General features: G+C 45.0%; 1 protein-coding gene across 12 annotated transcripts in view; it reads right to left on the bottom strand.

Moving 5' to 3' along the window:
* Positions 1 to 19,549, bottom strand: part of KTN1 (kinectin 1) — a 653,615-nt gene that overhangs the window by 493,219 nt on the left and 140,847 nt on the right. For 10 of the 12 annotated variants that reach the window (XM_069208520.1, XM_069208523.1, XM_069208524.1 and 7 more), the window contains exon 7: positions 1,314 to 1,454. In XM_069208520.1, the coding sequence (XP_069064621.1) occupies positions 1,314 to 1,454 (141 nt within the window). The remainder of the gene's footprint in view (positions 1 to 1,313; positions 1,455 to 19,549) is intronic. The other 2 variants (XM_069208521.1, XM_069208530.1) reach the window with 1 other exon arrangement.

The following is a 19,549-nucleotide window of genomic DNA, read 5'->3' as shown; positions in this document are numbered from 1 at the left end:
AGCAGAGCAGTGCGGACCCTTTGCAGTGTGACTAAAATTAATTTTAAAAGTGCTATGACACAGCCAGGACTAAGGCACTCTTGTTTTATTAGTGCTTTAGTGCTGGATACATCACAGTCCTTTTTCATTATTATTTTTAGCCATGCTGTACAGCAACCACGCTGCTATACAGCATGGCTAGAAATCATTGCTAAAGTTAACAATGCCCATGCTGAGCAGCAAGAAATAAAGACAATGGCAGAGCCAATAGCCTCAAAGGCAAGACCTACTGGCTTTGCCACTGGCTTTTAGGTCTTGGCACTACACCCCTGTGAATTTGAACAAATCAGTTAACCTCCAGATACGTGAAAAAGAAAAGAAAATCGCGATTTGGCAAAAAAATGCTATCACACAAAAAAATTGCATCTGCGCCCATTTCTTAGTGAAAATACATTTGGAAGCAGATAACATCTGGTGTCACAATAAACTTCAACTCCGAAGGAGAAAATGTGGCCTAGTAAAACATAGCTACATATGGCAAGAGGTTCAACAAGGACAACATAGAAGATGAAAAAATAAAGTAATGCCTTTATCTCGGCACAATCAGGAGAAGGACAGCAATAAAGTTAAAGTAATCAGTACTTGGTATATGCTCCAGCCAGAAGAAGAGGAAGTGTAGCCAGCATGCGCTGGCCAATTAGAAGGCAGCAAATACAAGCGACAATGAAGCCAGCAAATGTTAAGCAATGGCCTGGCTGCAAGCCCCTTGTATACAATATCTCTCACAAGCGAGAGCACGTGCACTGTCGCAGGCCAGTGCTAAAAAAGGAGGGGTACCAGAGTGTGTTACAGTGAATGGCGATGAGGGGTTAGAAAGGAAAATAAATGTGACAGGAGTTACTGTTTACAAATGCGCTCTGCAAACGTTTTGATCTAAAAACAACATGGTGATGTTTGGAAGAGGAGAAATGGGATGGCGGCAGGTTGCAAGTAATAAGCCACTCTAATATTTGCCATCTTATTGAATTTGATAATTAATGTAAGATGAGAAGTTGCATGAATGATGGCACAAACGTGAAACCAAAGGAAAAGTGCAATATTGAATCAGAAACGCAAGCTGCTTCAGGCCTATACGCACACAACTATGCTAGTCTGCAGCTATCAAGGCATGGTAGCAACAGTTACGATTCCTCCTGGAGGACATCGAAACTAGAATAGTTTTCAACTTAAGTAAGCACAGTGGTCTAGCCTGAAACAGAAAAATGCATATTTGCCCCAAAAGCAGTATGCATTTTTCAATTCTACATTGTACATCTAACGCTAGTACAATATACCTTCAACTGCAGTTGCTGGGTTTCTTGGCAGCTGACATGCATTCTGCTCTGCAGGGCACTGTGCTCTTTTTCCAGAGTGCTGAACCGATCTCTGATTTTATGTTCAACCATGCCACTCTTCTGTTTCTCCTCCAACAGCTCCTTAAAGAAAAGGCACACAAAAAACAAACATTCCAATTCTCTTAATGTTGTCCATTTCAGGTTTCCTATCAGTGTTCATTTTCACCAGCCTCTGGTATCGCATTATTAAAGGATGCCAACTGGGTGGCTTTTATGACCACCAAACACAACATTCTGCATTAACAACATACGTGGGTGCAGATATTTGGAGCTGTAGGTGTGCAGTTTATTAAAAAAAATAGCCATGACAGTGGGCCACCCAATACTGAAGAAATCGGCGGCAGTATTAACCTCAAAGTCTATGCGATAGTGTGTCCCAGAGACAAGATTCAAAACAGTAATTCAAAAATAGAGCTAATAAAGGACTGATTGAAAAAGGAGGGGTTGGGATGAGAAATTTATGAAGAACCTTGAAAGTTACAAACTCAAAAAGTACAATACAAAAGTTAAATGAAATCCAGATACAGCAATAATCTCATTAAATGCATAGTAGTCCCTTGCCATAAAGATTCTAAAATACAGAATGCAAGAATTAACAAAATCAGGAAATAGACTTGGGTACTGATATATACCTAGGCGGCAAGAATACTGCCTTGCAAAGACTGACGGTGCATCCTTACCACCAGGATAATGGTCAATCTGCCAGATTTATATGCAGGCATGGTTACACCCCTAAAATGGCCTGACGAGTAAGAACTGTTGGACGCTGACCTCTATGTTCACTCACCTAATTTAGATGGGGGACACACAGGGCAGTTTTCACTGCCCGTCAACGACAGGGAAACCATGGTGGTAAGGGGCAGTGAAAACTGCTCAATGCTCCCCTTGCCATGTGAGAGAACTCCCATGGTGAAGGAGAGCATATTTGTATTTCTAAAATAAAATCCTATTTTGGGATTTTATTTAAAAAAAAAAAAAAATTGGTTGACGGAGTTGTACATCTAACTTAAATACGCATTGATGGGAAGCATTGTGACTGCAGTTCCTGCCAATTTTTCAGAAGTGATCGCCAACTTGGCTGTCATTTCAAAATTTGAGGGGTGCAGTAGACTCGGCCTGAAGGATGTTAATTCCTCAACCAGGCCAACTGAGATTACTCAATCTGCCAAATAATAAATCAGGCCCAAAGTCTCAAAAGTGCAGAAAAATCAATAGAAAATGAGACAGCATCCCTAGAGGCTTGGGAAAGAGTCAAAAGATCTCTGGCTCAGCCCCTCCCCAATATATCAGAGGTTTAAATAGTTATTTACAGCATAGCAAATAATTGAAACTATGAAGTCAGCATGATAAAACAAATCATGATTCTGCATTTCAGAAACATCACATAACTTACCCGTAACTAACCCACTACATCAAGTCAAAACTAACCTCACCTCATTTTCCATTAAGGACACACAAATTAACTTCTCCTAGCCCTAAAATGTACCATCATCGAGAACCTTAACCAATGCACACCCACTTCCCCAGTCACAAATATTATATATTCTTTTGAGGTTTTCTTCTAGTTCCAACTTCAACATCAATCCAACATTCACAACAAATTGTGCCAGTTTTGCTGCTGCAGAGAAATGATGCTGCCAAGTAATGTGGCAGATCCAGATGTAAAGTGCGTTGGCAAAACCAATGAGTTCTGAAATGAAAATGTCACTTACCCAGTGTACATCTGTTCGTGGCATCAGTCGCTGTAGATTCGCATGTTTTGCATAGCTCGCCATCTGGTGTTGGGCCGGAGTGTTACAAGTTGTTTTTCTTCGAAGAAGTCTTTCGAGTCACGGGACCGAGTGACTCCTCCTTTTGTCTCCATTGCGCATGGGCGTCGACTCCATCTTCGATTGTTTTTCCCCGCAGAGGGTGAGGTAGGAGTTGAATTGTAGTAATAGTGCCCATGCAATGGAGTGACTAAGTATGTACCTATTTAAGGTTGAGATGATACATATACAAATAGTTGAAGGTAACTTCCAAACTGCTACAGGCTCCCGGGGAGGCGGGTGGGCACATGCGAATCTACAGCGACTGATGCCACGAACAGATGTACACTGGGTAAGTGACATTTTCAGTTCAATGGCATCTGTCGCTGTAGATACGCATGTTTTGCAAAGACTAGTAAGCAGTTATCTCCCCAAAAGCGGTGGCTCAGCCTGTAGGAGTGGAAGTAGTTTGAAATAATGTTCTTAATACGGCTTGACCTACTGTGGCTTGTTGTGCGGATAACACGTCTACACAGTAGTGCTTGGTGAATGTGTGAGGCGTAGACCATGTGGCTGCCTTACATATTTCTTGCATTGGGATGTTTCCTACAAAGGCCATGGTAGCACCTTTCTTTCTGGTTGAGTGTGCCCTTGGTGTAATGGGCAGCTGTCGTTTAGCTTTAAGGTAGCAGATTTGGATGCATTTAACTATCCATCTGGCTATACCTTGTTTTGATATTGGGTTTCCTGCATGAGGTTTTTGAAATGCAATAAATAGTTGTTTAGACTTTCTGATGTTCTTTGTTCTGTCAATGTAATACATTAATGCTCTTTTGACATCTAATGTATGTAGTGCCCTTTCAGCTACGGTATCTGGCTGTGGAAAGAACACTGGAAGTTCCACTGTTTGATTTAGATGGAACGGTGAAATAACCTTTGGCAAAAATTTAGGATTAGTCCTTAGGACGACCTTATTCTTGTGTAGTTGTATAAAAGGTTCTTGTATTGTAAACGCCTGAATCTCGCTTACTCTTCTTAGGGAAGTAATGGCGATGAGAAATGCAACCTTCCAGGTTAGGAACTGTATTTCGCAGGAGTGCATGGGTTCAAAAGGTGGACCCATAAGTCTAGTTAGGACAACATTTAGGTTCCATGAAGGAACAGGTGGTGTTCTTGGTGGTATAATTCTCCTAAGGCCCTCCATGAATGCTTTAATGACTGGTATCTTATATAGGGAAGTTGAATAGGTAGTCTGCAGGTATGCAGATATTGCTGCAAGGTGTATTTTAATGGAAGAGAAAGCCAGGTTAGATTTTTGTAAGTGAAGCAAGTAACCCACTACATGTTCTGAAGTTGTGTGTAATGGTTGTATTTGATTAATATGGCAGTAGCAAACAAACCTCTTCCATTTACTTGCATAGCAGTGCCTGGTGGATGGCCTTCTGGCTTGCTTTATGACTTCCATACATTCTTGGGTAAGTTGTAAGTGCCCGAATTCTAGGATCTCAGGAGCCAGATTGCTAGATTCAGCGATGCTGGATCTGGGTGTCTGATCTTTTGGTTGTGTTGTGTCAACAGATCTGGCCTGTTGGGCAATTTGAAGTAGGGTACTACTGATAGGTCTAGCAGCGTTGTGTACCAGGGTTGCCTTGCCCAAGTTGGTGCTATTAATATGAGTTTGAGTTTGTTTTGACTGAGTTTGTTTACCAGGTAAGGAAGGAGAGGAGGAAAAGCGTAAGCAAATATCCCTGACCAGTTCATCCATAGGGCATTGCCTTGGGACTGTTTGTGTGGGTATCTGGATGCGAAGTTTTGGCATTTTGCGTTCTCCTTTGTCGCAAACAAGTCTATTTGAGGTGTTCCCCAGAGTTTGAAATAGGTGTTCAGAATTTGGGGGTGAATTTCCCATTCGTGGACCTGTTGGTGATCGAGAGAGATTGTCTGCGAGTTGATTTTGGATCCCTGGTATAAATTGTGCTATTAGGCGAATTTGGTTGTGAATTGCCCAACGCCAATTTTTTTGTGCAAGCAGGCTTAACTGCGTGGAGTGCGTCCCCCCTTGCTTGTTTAGATAATACATTGTTGTCATGTTGTCTGTCTTGACGAGAATGTATTTGTGAACTATTATTGGTTGGAAAGCTTTTGTGCTTGAAAAACTGCTAGAAGTTCTAGGTGATTTATATGCAGTTTTGTTTGATGTACGTTCCATTGTCCTTGTATGCTGTGTTGATCGAGGTGTGCTCCCCACCCTGTCATGGAAGCATCTGTTGTTATTACGTATTGTGGCACTGGGTCTTGGAAAGGCCGCCCTTTGTTTAAATTTATGTTGTTCCACCACAGAAGCGAGAGGTAAGTTTGGCGGTCTATTAACACCAGATCTAGAAGATGACCCTGTGCTTGAGACCACTGTGATGCTAGGCACTGTTGTAAGGGCCTCATGTGCAGTCTTGCGTTTGGGACAATGGCTATGCATGAAGACATCATGCCTAGGAGTTGTAATATCATCTTTGCTTGTATCTTTTGTGTTGGATACATGCGTTGTATGATGGTGTTGAAATTTTGAATTCTTTGGGGACTTGGAGTGGCTACTCCTTTTGTTGTGTCTATTATGGCTCCTAGGTATTGTTGTACCTTGCACGGCAGAATGTTGGATTTCGTGAAGTTGACGGTGAACCCTAGTTTGAAGAGGGTTTGTATGATCTGATTTGTGTGATTTGAGCACTCTATTAACGAATGGGCCTTGATTAGCCAGTCGTCTAGATATGGGAACACATGTATTTGCTGCCTTCTGATGTGTGCAGCGACTACTGCTAGACATTTGGTAAAGACTCTTGGTGCGGTTGTTAATCCGAAAGGCAGTACCTTGAATTGGTAATGTATTCCTTTGAATACAAACCTTAGGTATTTCCTGTGCGATGGGTGTATTGGTATATGGAAATACGCGTCCTTGAGGTCTAAAGTTGACATGTAGTCGTGTAGTTTTAGCAATGGTAATACTTCTTGTAGTGTGACCATGTGAAAGTGGTCTGATTTGATGAATGTGTTCACTATTCTGAGGTCTAGGATTGGTCTCAGCGTTTTGTCCTTCTTTGGTATCAGAAAGTACAGTGAGTAAACTCCTGTGTTTATTTGTGTGTTTGGCACTAATTCGATTGCATTATTTTGCAATAGTGCCTGCACTTCTATCTCCAGGAGAATGGAATGATGTTTTGTCAAATTTTGTGCTTTTGGTGGTATGTTTGGAGGGAATTGTAGAAATTCTATGCAATAACCATGTTGGATAATTGATAGAACCCAAGTGTCTGTAGTGATTTCCTCCCATGCTTTGTAATAATGGCTTATTCTTCCCCCCACTGGTGTTGTGTGGAGGGGGTGAGTGACATGTGAGTCACTGCTTAGTAGTAGGGGTTTTGGGGCTTTGAAATTTTCCTCTATTCCTAGGGAATTGCCCTCCTCTATATTGTCCCCGAAAACCTCCTCTGTACTGTCCCTGGTAACTGGACGGTGTTGCCTGTGAGGTGCTGGCTTGTGTGCTTTGACCCCGAAACCCCCCTCTAAAGGGTGTTTTACGGAATGTGCTGTAATTCCCTCTGCTCTGCGGGGAGTAGAGTGCGCCCATGGCTTTAGCAGTGTCCGTGTCTTTTTTGAGTTTCTCAATCGCTGTGTCCACTTCTGGACCGAACAGTTCTTTTTCGTTAAAAGGCATATTGAGAACTGCTTGCTGAATCTCTGGTTTAAATCCAGACGTTCGGAGCCATGCATGCCTTCTGATAGTTACAGATGTATTAATTGTCTGTGCAGCTGTATCTGCAGCGTCCATGGAGGAGCGGATTTGGTTGTTGGAAATGGTCTGTCCCTCCTCAACCACTTGTTTTGCCCTATTTTGTAGGTCCTTGGGCAGATGGTCAATGAGATGTTGCATCTCATCCCAATGGGCTCTGTCATAGCGCGCAAGTAGTGCCTGGGAGTTAGCGATGCGCCACTGGTTTGCAGCTTGTGCTGCGACTCTTTTACCAGCTGCATCGAACTTGCGGCTTTCTTTATCTGGGGGTGGTGCATCTCCAGATGTGTGGGAGTTGGCCCTTTTCCTAGCTGCTCCTACAACAACAGAGTCTGGTGGCAGCTGTGTAGTGATGAAAGCCGGGTCTGTAGGAGGCGCCTTATACTTTTTTTCCACTCTTGGTGTGATTGCCCTACTTTTGACCGGCTCCTTAAAGATTTCTTTTGCGTGCTGGAGCATACCAGGGAGCATAGGCAGGCTTTGGTAGGAGCTGTGGGTGGAGGAGAGTGTGTTGAATAAAAAGTCATCCTCGACCTGTTCCGAGTGGAGGCTTACATTGTGAAATTGTGCTGCTCTAGCCACCACTTGAGAATACGCAGTGCTGTCCTCTGGTGGAGATGGCTTCGTAGGGTATGCCTCCGGACTGTTATCTGACACTGGGGCGTCGTATAAGTCCCATGCATCTTGATCTTGGTCACCCTGGCTCATGGTGGTGTGAGCTGGGGAATGTGATGGAGTTTGTGCTGGTGAGACGTTAATCACAGGTGGAGGAGAGGGTGGTGGGGTAACTTTTTTCACCACTTTTGTTTGTGGTGTTTGTTCAGTTTGGAACTCCAATCTTCTCTTTCTTCTAATAGGGGGAAGGGTGCTTATTTTTCCTGTCCCCTGCTGTATGAAAATACGCTTTTGCGTATGGTCTACATCCGTTGAGTGTAGTTCTTCCTCAAACCTATGCTTTTGCATTTGGGAGGTTAGCGAGTGCTCTTCTGTATAAGAGCCTGAAACTGGGTCGGTTGCAGTTTGTTTTGGCACCGAAACCCTGTCTGCATCTTTTTTCGGCTCCGAGGTGACTTTTTTCTTTTTCGGGGCTGAAACCTCTCGGCGTCGATCTTCTTCGGTGCCGCTGTCTCGGCGTCGAGCAGTGTCTACACCGGTATCTCGGTGTCGATGCTTGTCTCCAGCACTTTCTCGGTCCCGAGAAGGCTGCGTGCCGGTGTCTCGACCGGAGTCGGACGATCTCAGCACTTTTTGGGCCTTTTTCGGTGCCGACGGTCGGTCACCGAATTTATGGGTCGAGCCATGGCCTGGTGGCAGTGGCGTCCCCTGGGCCTTGTAAATCTTCTTCTGAGTGGTTTTCGACGTCCTACTCACGGTTTGTGTATCGTCGAATCCTTCGGAGTCCGATTCTTGGATCGAAAAGGTTCCCTCCTCTTCTTGTTCCTCGAACTCCCGGTGGGCTGTCGGCGAGGACGCCATCTGAAGTCTTCTGGCTCGACGGTCTCGGAGAGTTTTTCGGGACCGGAACGCACGACAGGCCTCGCAGGTGTTTTCACTGTGCTCAGGTGACAGGCACAGGTTGCAGACCAAGTGTTGGTCTGTATAGGGGTATTTATTGTGGCATTTGGGACAGAAACGGAACGGGGTCCGTTCCATCGGCGTTCTTCTGCACGAGGTCGGGCCGACCAGGCCCCGACGGGGGATCGAAAAAATTACCCCGAAGGGCACCGGAGCTCTTCGATCTTAGACGCGGTGTTGAATCTAACTACGCCGACCCCGAACGCAACAATACCGACGAAAATCTTCCGAAATTAGCTATCTTTCCGTTCCGAAACTCGGAGCGACAGGAACACGTCCGAACCCGATGGCGGAAAAAAAAACAATCGAAGATGGAGTCGACGCCCATGCGCAATGGAGACATAAGGAGGAGTCACTCGGTCCCGTGACTCGAAAGACTTCTTCGAAGAAAAACAACTTGTAACACTCCGGCCCAACACCAGATGGCGAGCTATGCAAAACATGCGTATCTACAGCGACAGATGCCATCGAACATAAATTTTCGACTCAAATACACACTTTTCTATTTCAATTTTGCTTATACATTAATTCACTTAGTAGGTTGGGCTGCACAGATGAGTTACTTATAGGTAGGTGGTGGAGAGCTAGCAGTAACTTACCAGCTACTCGTTGTTGCATAGGGACACTGGAAATCCCTGATGTGGCCCTTCTCACAGGAAAACCATGCTAAACAGAAAACGTACCAGTCAACGTGTAAAGTGGAAACAGCAGCACTCCGCCTGGGCTGCGCCGTCTCCATTCCCTAGACAAGGGTAGGATGGAAGGAAGGTGTCAGGCTGCCTTCAGCATCAAGACCTCCCAACAAGTGAATGAATGTTTGGAATAGTCAATGGTAATTGCTCTGGGCCACAATTCAATCCAGGTTTCCTTTGTTTTCTATTCTGTGGTCCAACATGGACCAACTATATGAGAATCAATCGTGGACGTGCCACAAAAGAGATAGTACAGCTCCAAAAGAGATGGTCCAGCTACAGAAGATATGGTCCAGTCCAAAAGGCTGTCCACATGCCGGTCAGTGGTCTACTTAAAGACAGTTTTAGGTTTCTGTTATTGTGGTTTGGCATGGATCATCATGATTAATGAAACATAACCCACACGAAGCACCACATCAGTGAAGAGGAGCTGAATAGGAGCACCAATAATGTACAGAAATGTGCCCAGGATTATTAGCAGCTAAGATAGTTCATTTTTGTGCTGGTTAAGTGACTCTCCCCAAGTAGGAGTGGTATGTGTGGACGTCGGTCCTGAACTTGTTGTGCAATAGGACTTAGGTTGCACCTCAAAGTCAATGACAATAAGGAGCTTTTGCCTAAGGTATTCTATATGTGATTGTGATTTTACTCCCACTATGTATGTAAGGTGTGGTTGATCATTTTGGTGCTCTTTTGAGTAGAACGTATTCAGTCTCTTCCACTTTAGAAATGAAAGTGGAGAGTAGTGAATGAGTGTAAAGGAGAAGCAAGTTTAGGGGGTGTGGACTGGCCCGCAAGATGGCAGACGGCAACTAACCTATGTCCCGCTGCCTGGCCCTCGATTTGTGCACCAACGCTGCCATCTGGATGCACTGGCCCCCGGGACTGACGGGACCGCTGTGCCCGAACTGAGAAGCACCTATTGGGCTGTTGGCGACGGCTGTGGCTGACTCTGTGCCGGGTCGGCTGCTGACGGCCGCCTTGTCCAAAGCAGTGGGCCTCGCTGCCTGTGAGCCTGAAGGTGGCCTGCGGTGGTCGCAGATTGTGTCCGACTGAGGCGAGTGCCACCAGGAGGGGTTAAGGGCTCAGATGACACCACCCTTAGTCCCCCCTGGAGATTCCCCACACAGCAAGGGAATGGCTCCGGTGGCATGAGTAAAACACTGCATTGCCACATTAAATATTGCATGGAGTGCGAGGCTCGAAGGCCCGGAAGAACACAGTGTTTTTTTTTTTAGGTATCCCCCCACCACCTTTATTAAAGATTGTCCCCTCGATCTGAAATACACAAAAATCCTGATCAAAGCGGGGGCCTCCTAGACATGGGATTTATCCGTAGCAAAAGTACTTTGAGCCTTACCCTTCCCCCGCACTGTGCGGCCCCGTTTGCCGCCCCCTGCCTCTTCTATTTGGTACACGGGCACATGCTGGTCGACATGGCTACCAGGCTCAAGGTTGGCACTGCTGCTGTAGTGGTGCCCTGACAGTGGAGGCGAGGGGCATACCGAGGGCAATGATCTGTCACATGGAAGTGTCTGGCTGCTTGTGTCCCCCTTGACTTCCAACTGGCAACAACCAAGGAGAGGCGGGCCCAGATGACTATAATCTGAACGTTCAGCATTTGCTCTATCTGACCTTTTAGGGTCTGCCTCTCAGCACTTCAAGGGTCCCCTACTCTACTGCTGACCGCTCATGCCGTTCCCTATGCGCACCTACCATTGTTTCAATCAACTACAGCACATGCGCTATGGGCAGGAAAGGAGGAACCAGTACCGGACCACTGGAGCATTCTGTCAGCGACTGCACGGCTCCCCCGAGGGCGCAACAGCCTACGGGCACCTCAAAACCCACCCTACCTGATGAAAAACTAGACAAGATATTGGACACTACTGCAGCAACCAGACAAGACTTGCGAAATCAGGTTGACGCAGTGGCTGGGGAGGTCAGATTGCTACGAGAAGACCAGAATACATGGTCCGCCAGAGTTACATATACAGAAAACTAAAAGTTTATGACCATGGAACAAAAGCAAGCACTATTGACTGCAACTACATTATGGATGGACAGAACGTCACTGCTGTCGCTGAATGATGGCAGACGGCTCTCGAACTCTGAAACAGAAGCCTATGTCAGTGGAACTCACTCTGAAGTTCTACTGGCTGTAACTCCACAAACCATGGATTCCTTGATATAACAGAACTTGCCCTGAATATTAGTATCTCTCCCCTCTTCTGTCTACGGTGGCTAATCCCTCTTCGAATAAAGATTATGAGAACCCACGTCCCGGGAGGACAAATGCACCCCATCAAACACTGTTCACTATAGGCCATGCAGCATGCATCATAAGAAATATCTACGAGACACAAGTTCAATTAGAGTTTGTTTCTTCCTGGCCTACCACTTCCCTACTCAACTCCTGGGTGGCCACAGTTTTCACTGACAGGCAACACGAAGAACCCACCATTTGATATTGTGTTCATGGTTTGGTGTCCTGGGTTGGGAGTTGTGGGTAATAGTTGTAGTTCTGTACCAGTTAAAGGAAGTCATGCAGTACACATTACATTACTTAAAGCTAATTATCAATTCCCGGTTTTCCTTTCTACTGTATGCATATCACAAGGTCCACAGTACTGACATGAACATTCATGTTCCACCCATAAAAGGCACCACCCATAAAAGGCAGACAAATGCAACAATATATCCGATGCAGAGGGGCACATATAGTGCTCTTACAAGAAACTCAAATAGCAGGGGGAGAAGATGAAAAAGAAGGCAGGGCCAATGCTATGGTACCATGTATTCTGAGATTGCATGGGGGGGCCCTGATCTGGATTCGAGCTGGAGTCCCATTTTGTCAAAATAAAGTGAAAACTGACCCAGAGGGTCGGTACATCTTTGTGGAAGAGTCCCTGGATGGAAGGACCGTATTTTTAGGCAGTATCTATGCTCCCAATACATCCCAATTAGCTTTTTTTCACATGTTTATCAACTGTCCTGGTCAAATAGGCTCATCTTCCTTTAATATGGGGAGGGGACTTCAACAGTGTGCTTGATGTACAATTAGACCCGTCACACCCTCCACTATCGACCTCCTCAGTAGTATCGATGGCAGCTCATTCACACAATGATTGGTGCTTTGGGCATTACAAAACTGTTGGCGTATACTCCACCCAACTGCCAGAGAATTCTGACATTACTGATCTCCACATGACTTACATGCCAGGCTAGACCACATGCTCTGTCCATCTTCCCCTCAATTACAGGTTACCTCCGTAGAATACCTGGGGAAAACATTCTACGATTACAATCTACTACTGGTGTGCCTTGATTATGAGACAACTCCTCGACCACCACAGTCCCCACATGGTGACTGCAGCTTGTGATACTAGATGATCAGGGGTTTAGTGAAACCACACAAGAGGCACTGGCGCGAAACCAGACCAAAAACTGGGGCTCCGCAACCACTCACTCCATGGACTGAGAGGCATTAAAAGTGGTGTTACAAGGTCACTATATCCGTACAACGGTGGGAATCAAAGCAGTTCTACATAGGGAACCTGCTACAGCTAGAAACGTAGCTCTCATACCAACCCAAAGGGAAGCTGTCAATTAACCACTGCTACGGAGACACATGTCCGCCGAATAGAACAACTTAGATGCCTAGATTTTAAAGCATATCATGTCAGGATGCATGTGCAAGGGAACAAATCAGGGCACCAACTAGCATGGCTCATGTGCAGTTCCAATTCAACATCACCTATTACAGCGATCAAACAATCCCCCACATGCTTACTCACAAATCAGTCAGACATACATGAAGCCACCACCACATTACCAAACTTTATACAAACTTCCACCAGTAGTGAGAACTCAAGAGTATACGTACTTTCCTCCAGGTGGCCACATTACTGACCCTGCGATCCCCAATTGAGAAGACCCTAATGCACCCACCACAATACAGAACATACGTAGGGCAATTAAAGAATTGGCATGGGGTAAAACTCCAGGACTAAATGGATTTCCCATAGAATTTTACACAACCTATATGCCTTTACTGGCCTTTGAGCTTCTAGAAGTCTTCCAGACTGTCCTACAATGGGGCAGATTCCCTCCTTCCCTTAGAGAATCCCTGTTGATGTCTCTTCCCAAACCGGGGAAGGACCCGCAGGAATTGACTTCCTATAGTCCACTCTCCATGCTAGGGTCTGACTGCAAAATATTAAGCAAAATCCCCGCTTCCAGGCTCCTAGAACACATGCCCTTGCTAGGCCATGTAGGTGAAAATGGCTTTAATCCTGGCAGATCCACAATGCTGAATATTCAAAGTCTGCACAGAGTAATGGAACACGCCCCAGCTCAGTGGCCATATGCCTCATGCATGGTACTAGACCAGGAAAAGGCATTTGATATGCCAGATTCAAACTATATGTTCTCAACTCTAACAGTGGGCATCATGGGCCGATTGTAAAACCTTATACGTTCATTGTGTGTAGACTCTGCAGCCTAAAGAGGAGGCCAGCTGTTCAATTCTCATTCATGTCACAGAGCAACAACTATGGTTTCGATTGGATATGCTGCTGGATTACCCTAAAGCAATAACTTCAGAATCTGTGGTATGTGCTAGGATGCTGCATTGGATGAGGATCTACAAGGAGCAATACCTTTCAATTTACCATGCTGTAGAAAACAGCTCTTCCTGGAGCGTCACCAAGCTATTGCTGCTTTTCACTTGTGGTGCAAACCTCAATTATCATCGCATTTGGCCCTCTGGTTACAGGTCCAGATTATAGTCAAGAGGTAGGTACTAAAATTGTCACTCTTACCAGTCCAGCATTAAGTTCCCATATATATATATATATATATATTTTTTTTTTTAAAATCATGGCTCGCTGGGCAACATCTCAGAGCTAGCATTTTGGTTGAGGCCAAGGGGTAGTTACAGTATTAAGTTCTCTCATCTGCCACTGGACATTAAGGTACATGTAGCTCATAATTCAAAGTTTATCTGAGGGACACTGCTCTCCAGATGGAGCAAAAGGGCCCTTCATTCAGAGCAGTGAAATTCCATTCTCATCTGCACTTTCTACTATGCAAACAGATGGTTCCTGCCCAACAGTAGCTGCAGAACAAGGGTGACTGTCTAACCCCGGTTAATGGCTCTCTGAGTTCAGGTCCATCTAAAGCCTCTGGTGAAAAATGCGATAGCTCACTAGAATCAAACTTCCAGCGAGTCATCTAAATTCTTGGGAATGCTTCAATTGAAGAGTTACTTCATTAGTGTCCGGGCCCTTCCCACAAGGGGAGAGGAATGGACCTCCATTCTCCTACTTCCCAGATTCTTACCACAGACAATGGCATTGACGTGACACCCGACTCACTCTCTACTTAGGCTCTCTGGACTCTGGAGAAAGCTGCCCGCTCCTAAAAATTGGAGGAAACTCTCTACCATTCAGAATGCTGTGCTGTTTATTTCACAACCATTTTAAGGGGCAAGTTGTTCTAATGAGACCAAGGGACGAGGTTTGTGCTTACATGAACCAACAGAGAGGGATGCTATTCAGGGCTCTGGATCAAATTGCCTGCTCCTTTGCCTATGGATGAAGTATACCTCTCTTATAGATAAAAGGTTACTATATCCTGGGATATTGAATATTCAGACAGACACCTTAAGCAGGATCATTCAAAGCTCAGCGGATTCATCTTTGAATCGTGAGACATTATTTTTATTTGTCAATGGTTCATGTTCTAAGAGGTTTGATCTCGGTCTCATTTTAAAGCTCTCCTATCCTGGTGTGCTTCATGTCTATTGACACAATGTACAAGGGATACATTTCCTGGTAATTGCTTGGGATATGTCGCTTTTCTCTGAATTACACCCTTTCCTGTCAAACAGAAGGTGATTGTCGTCCTGAATGCCCCCTGGTGGGTGAGGCATCCTTACCCTCCCCCCCAACACTGAGGCAGCTTGCTCTTGTTACTGATTGCATGCAGTCAGGTGGCATTGGTCGACTCTGCATGCGTCGCTGGTGTAGTGGTCGCCGTGATGATGTTGCAGTCATATATAGGTGTGCTGACGTCAGTTTATTTTCACTGCTTTCCAAGCCAGTAGCACGGAGCCATGAAGAACACTGATAATGGTGCGCCATGACTAGGGCCTTTACAGGGCAGGCCAGTAAGGAATATGCAACTAGAATATGTCTCTACCAGAATGAAAATGTCACTTACCCAGTGTACATCTGTTCGTGGCATTAGTCGCTGCAGATTCACATGCTGTGCATGGTCCGCCGTCTGGTGTTGGGTCGGAGTGTTACAAGTTGTTTTTCTTCGAAGAAGTCTTTTCGAGTCACGAGACCGAGGGACTCCTCCTCCTTTGTTTCCATTGCGCATGGGCGTCGACTCCATCTTCGATTGTTTTCCCCGCAGAGGGTGAGGTAGGAGTTGTGTATGTTAGTAATAGTGCCCATGCAATGGAATGAATAAGTATGTACAAAATAAAGTTTAAGTAATATATTTACAAATGTACAAATGTTGAAGATTACTTCCAAACGGCTACAGGCTCCCGGGGAGGCGGGTGGGCGCATGTGAATCTGCAGCGACTAATGCCATGAACAGATGTACACTGGGTAAGTGACATTTTCAGTTCGGTGGCATGTGTAGCTGCAGATACACATGCTGTGCATAGACTAGTAAGCAGTTATCTCCCCAAAAGCGGTGGCTCAGCCTGTAGGAGTGGAAGTAGTTTGAAATAAAGTTCTTAGTACGGCTTGACCTACAGTGGCTTGTTGTGAGGATAGCACGTCTACACAGTAGTGCTTAGTAAATGTGTGAGGCGTAGACCATGTGGCTGCCTTACATATTTCGTTCATTGGAATATTTCCTAGGAAGGCCATGGTAGCGCCTTTCTTTCTGGTTGAGTGTGCCTTTGGTGTAATGGGCAGCTCTCTCTTTGCTTTAAGGTAGCAGGTTTGGATACACTTAACTATCCATCTGGCTATACCCTGTTTTGATATTGGGTTTCCTGTATGAGGTTTTTGAAATGCAATAAACAGTTGTTTTGTTTTCCTAATTAGTTTTGTTCTGTCAATGTAGTACATTAGTGCTCTTCTGATGTCTAATGTATGTAGTGCCCTTTCAGCTACTGAGTCTGGCTGTGGAAAGAACACTGGTAGTTCTACTGTTTGATTTAAGTGGAACAGTGAAATAACTTTTGGTAAAAATTTAGGATTGGTTCTTAGAACTACCTTATTTTTGTGTATTTGAATAAAAGGTTTCTGTATAGTAAACGCTTGAATTTCGCTTACTCTTCTTAGAGATGTAATGGCAATGAGAAATGCAACCTTCCACGTTAAGAATTGCATTTTGGAAGAATGCATGGGTTCGAAAGGTGGACCCATGAGTCTTGTTAAGACGATGTTGAGGTTCCATGAAGGAACAGGTGGTGTTCTTGGTGGTATAATTCTTTTTAGGCCTTCCATAAACGCTTTAATGACAGGTATCCTAAATAGTGAAGTTGAATGGGTAATCTGCAGGTATGCAGAAATTGCTGCGAGGTGTATCTTTATGGAAGAGAAGGCCAGATTTGATTTTTGCAAATGTAGTAAGTATCCTACTACATCCTTTCGAGATGCATGTAATGGTTGAACTTGATTACTATGGCAGTAGCAAACAAATCTTTTCCATTTACTTGCATAGCAGTGTCTAGTGGATGGCCTTCTAGCCTGTTTTATGACCTCCATACATTCTTGGGTGAGGTTTAAATGTCCGAATTCTAGGATTTCAGGAGCCAGATTGCTAGATTCAGCGATGCTGGGTTTGGATGCCTGATCTTCTGTTTGTGTTGTGTTAGCAGATCTGGCCTGTTGGGTAGCTTGACATGGGGTACTACTGACAGGTCTAGTAGTGTTGTGTACCAGGGTTGTCTTGCCCATGTTGGTGCTATTAGTATGAGTTTGAGTTTGAGTTTGTTTTGACTCAATTTGTTTACTAGATATGGAAGGAGAGGGAGAGGGGGAAAAGCGTATGCAAATATCCCTGACCAATTCATCCATAGAGCATTGCCTTGAGACTGCCTGTGTGGGTACCTGGATGCGAAGTTTTGGCATTTTGCGTTCTCCTTTGTTGCAAATAGGTCTATTTGAGGTGTTCCCCAAATGTGGAAGTAAGTGTTTAGAATTTGGGGGTGAATCTCCCATTCGTGGACTTGTTGGTGATCTCGAGAGAGGTTGTCTGCTAGTTGATTCTGGATCCCTGGAATAAACTGTGCTATTAGGCGAATGTGGTTGTGAATCGCCCATTGCCATATCTTTTGTGCCAGGAGGCACAGCTGTGTCGAGTGTGTTCCCCCCTGTTTGTTTAGATAATACATTGTTGTCATGTTGTCTGTTTTGACAAGAATGTATTTGTGGGTTATGATGGGTTGAAATGCTTTCAACGCTAGGAATACTGCTAACAATTCGAGGTGATTTATATGCAACTTCGTTTGATGTACGTCCCATTGTCCTTGGATGCTGTGTTGATTGAGGTGTGCTCCCCACCCTGTCATGGAAGCATCTGTTATCACGTATTGTGGCACTGGGTCTTGGAAAGGCGGCCCTTTGTTTAAATTTATACTGTTCCACCATAGAAGCAAGATGTATGTTTGGCGGTCTATCAACACCAGATCTAGAAGGTGACCCTGTGCCTGTGACCATTGCGATGCTAGGCACTGTTGTAAGGGCCTCATGTGCAGTCTTGCGTTTGGGACAATGGCTATGCATGAAGACATCATGCCTAGGAGTTTTAATACCATCTTTGCATGTATTTTTTGTGTCGGATACATGGCTTGTATAACCTTGTAAAAATTTTGAACCCTTTGTGGACTTGGAGTGGCTATCCCCTTTGTTGTGTCGATTGTCGCTCCTAAGTATTGCTGTGTTTTGCACGGCAGAACGTGTGATTTTGCATAGTTGATGGAGAAACCGAGTTTGTATGACATACTCTGTGTGGTGTGAACACTTTGTTAGGGAGTTGGTTTTGATTAGCCAATCGTCTAGGTAGGGGAACACGTGTATTTGCTGCCTTCTGATATGTGCAGCTACTACTGCTAGGCATTTTGTAAATACTCTTGGTGCGGTTGTTATACCGAACGGCAACACTTTGAATTGGTAGTGTATTCCCTTGAATACGAACCTTAGGTATTTCCTGTGCGAGGGATGTATTGGTATGTGGAAATACGCGTCCTTTAGATCTAAGGTTGTCATATAGTCTTGTTGTTTTAGCAGTGGTATTGTAGCGTGACCATGTGAAAGTGTTCCGATTTGATGTAGATGTTTAGTGTTCTGAGATCTAAGATTGGTCTCAGTGTTTTGTCTTTTTTTGGTATTAGAAAGTACAGTGAGTAAACTCCTGTGTTCCTTTGTGTACGTGGTACAAGTTCTATTGCGTCCTTTTGCAGTACTGCCTGAACTTCTAATTCCAGAAGGTCTAAATGCTGTTTTGACATGTTTTGTGTTTTTGGTGGGACATTTGGAGGGATTTGGAGAAATTCTATGCAATAACCATGTTGGATAATTGCTAAGACCCAAGTGTCTGTTGTTATTTCCTCCCAAGCTTTGTAAAATTGGCTTAGTCTTCCCCCCACTGGTGTTGTGTGAAGGGGTTGAGTGACTTGTGAGTCACTGTTTGGTTGTAGGGGTTTTGGGACCTTGAAATTTTCCCCGGTTTCTAGGGAATTGTCCCCCTCTGTACTGGCCCCGAAAGCCTCCCCTTTGGTACTGTCCCTGGTAGGTAGACGGTGTTGATTGTGAGGTGCTGGCTTGTGTGGCTTGACCCCGAAACCCCCCTCTGAAGGGTGTTCTGCGAAATGTGCCAAAAGTGCCTCTGCCCTGCGGGGAATAGAGTGCGCCCATGGCCTTGGCTGTGTCAGTGTCCTTTTTCAATTTCTCAATCGCCGTGTCCACATCGGGTCCAAACAATTGTTGTTCGTTGAACGGCATATTGAGCACTGCCTGTTGTATCTCGGGTTTAAACCCGGATGTGCGCAACCATGCGTGCCGTCTTATGGTTACTGCGGTATTTATTGTTCTTGCAGCTGTATCCGCTGCATCCATAGAGGAGTGTATTTGGTTATTAGAGATATTTTGTCCCTCCTCAACTACTTGTTTTGCCCGTTTCTGTAATTCTTTGGGTAGATGCTCGATGAGATGCTGCATCTCATCCCAATGGGCTCTGTCATATCGCGCTAGGAGCGCCTGAGAGTTCGCGATGCGCCACTGGTTTGCAGCTTGTACAGCAACCCTTTTTCCAGCTGCGTCGAACTTGCGGCTCTCTTTGTCCGGAGGAGGGGCGTCGCCTGATGTGTGCGAGTTGGCTCTCTTGCGAGCTGTCCCTACTACAACTGAA

The sequence above is a fragment of the Pleurodeles waltl genome, chromosome 9, assembly GCF_031143425.1.
Source record: "Pleurodeles waltl isolate 20211129_DDA chromosome 9, aPleWal1.hap1.20221129, whole genome shotgun sequence".
Lineage (NCBI taxonomy): Eukaryota > Metazoa > Chordata > Amphibia > Caudata > Salamandridae > Pleurodeles > Pleurodeles waltl.
This window is presented reverse-complemented; position numbering and strand designations above follow the sequence as displayed.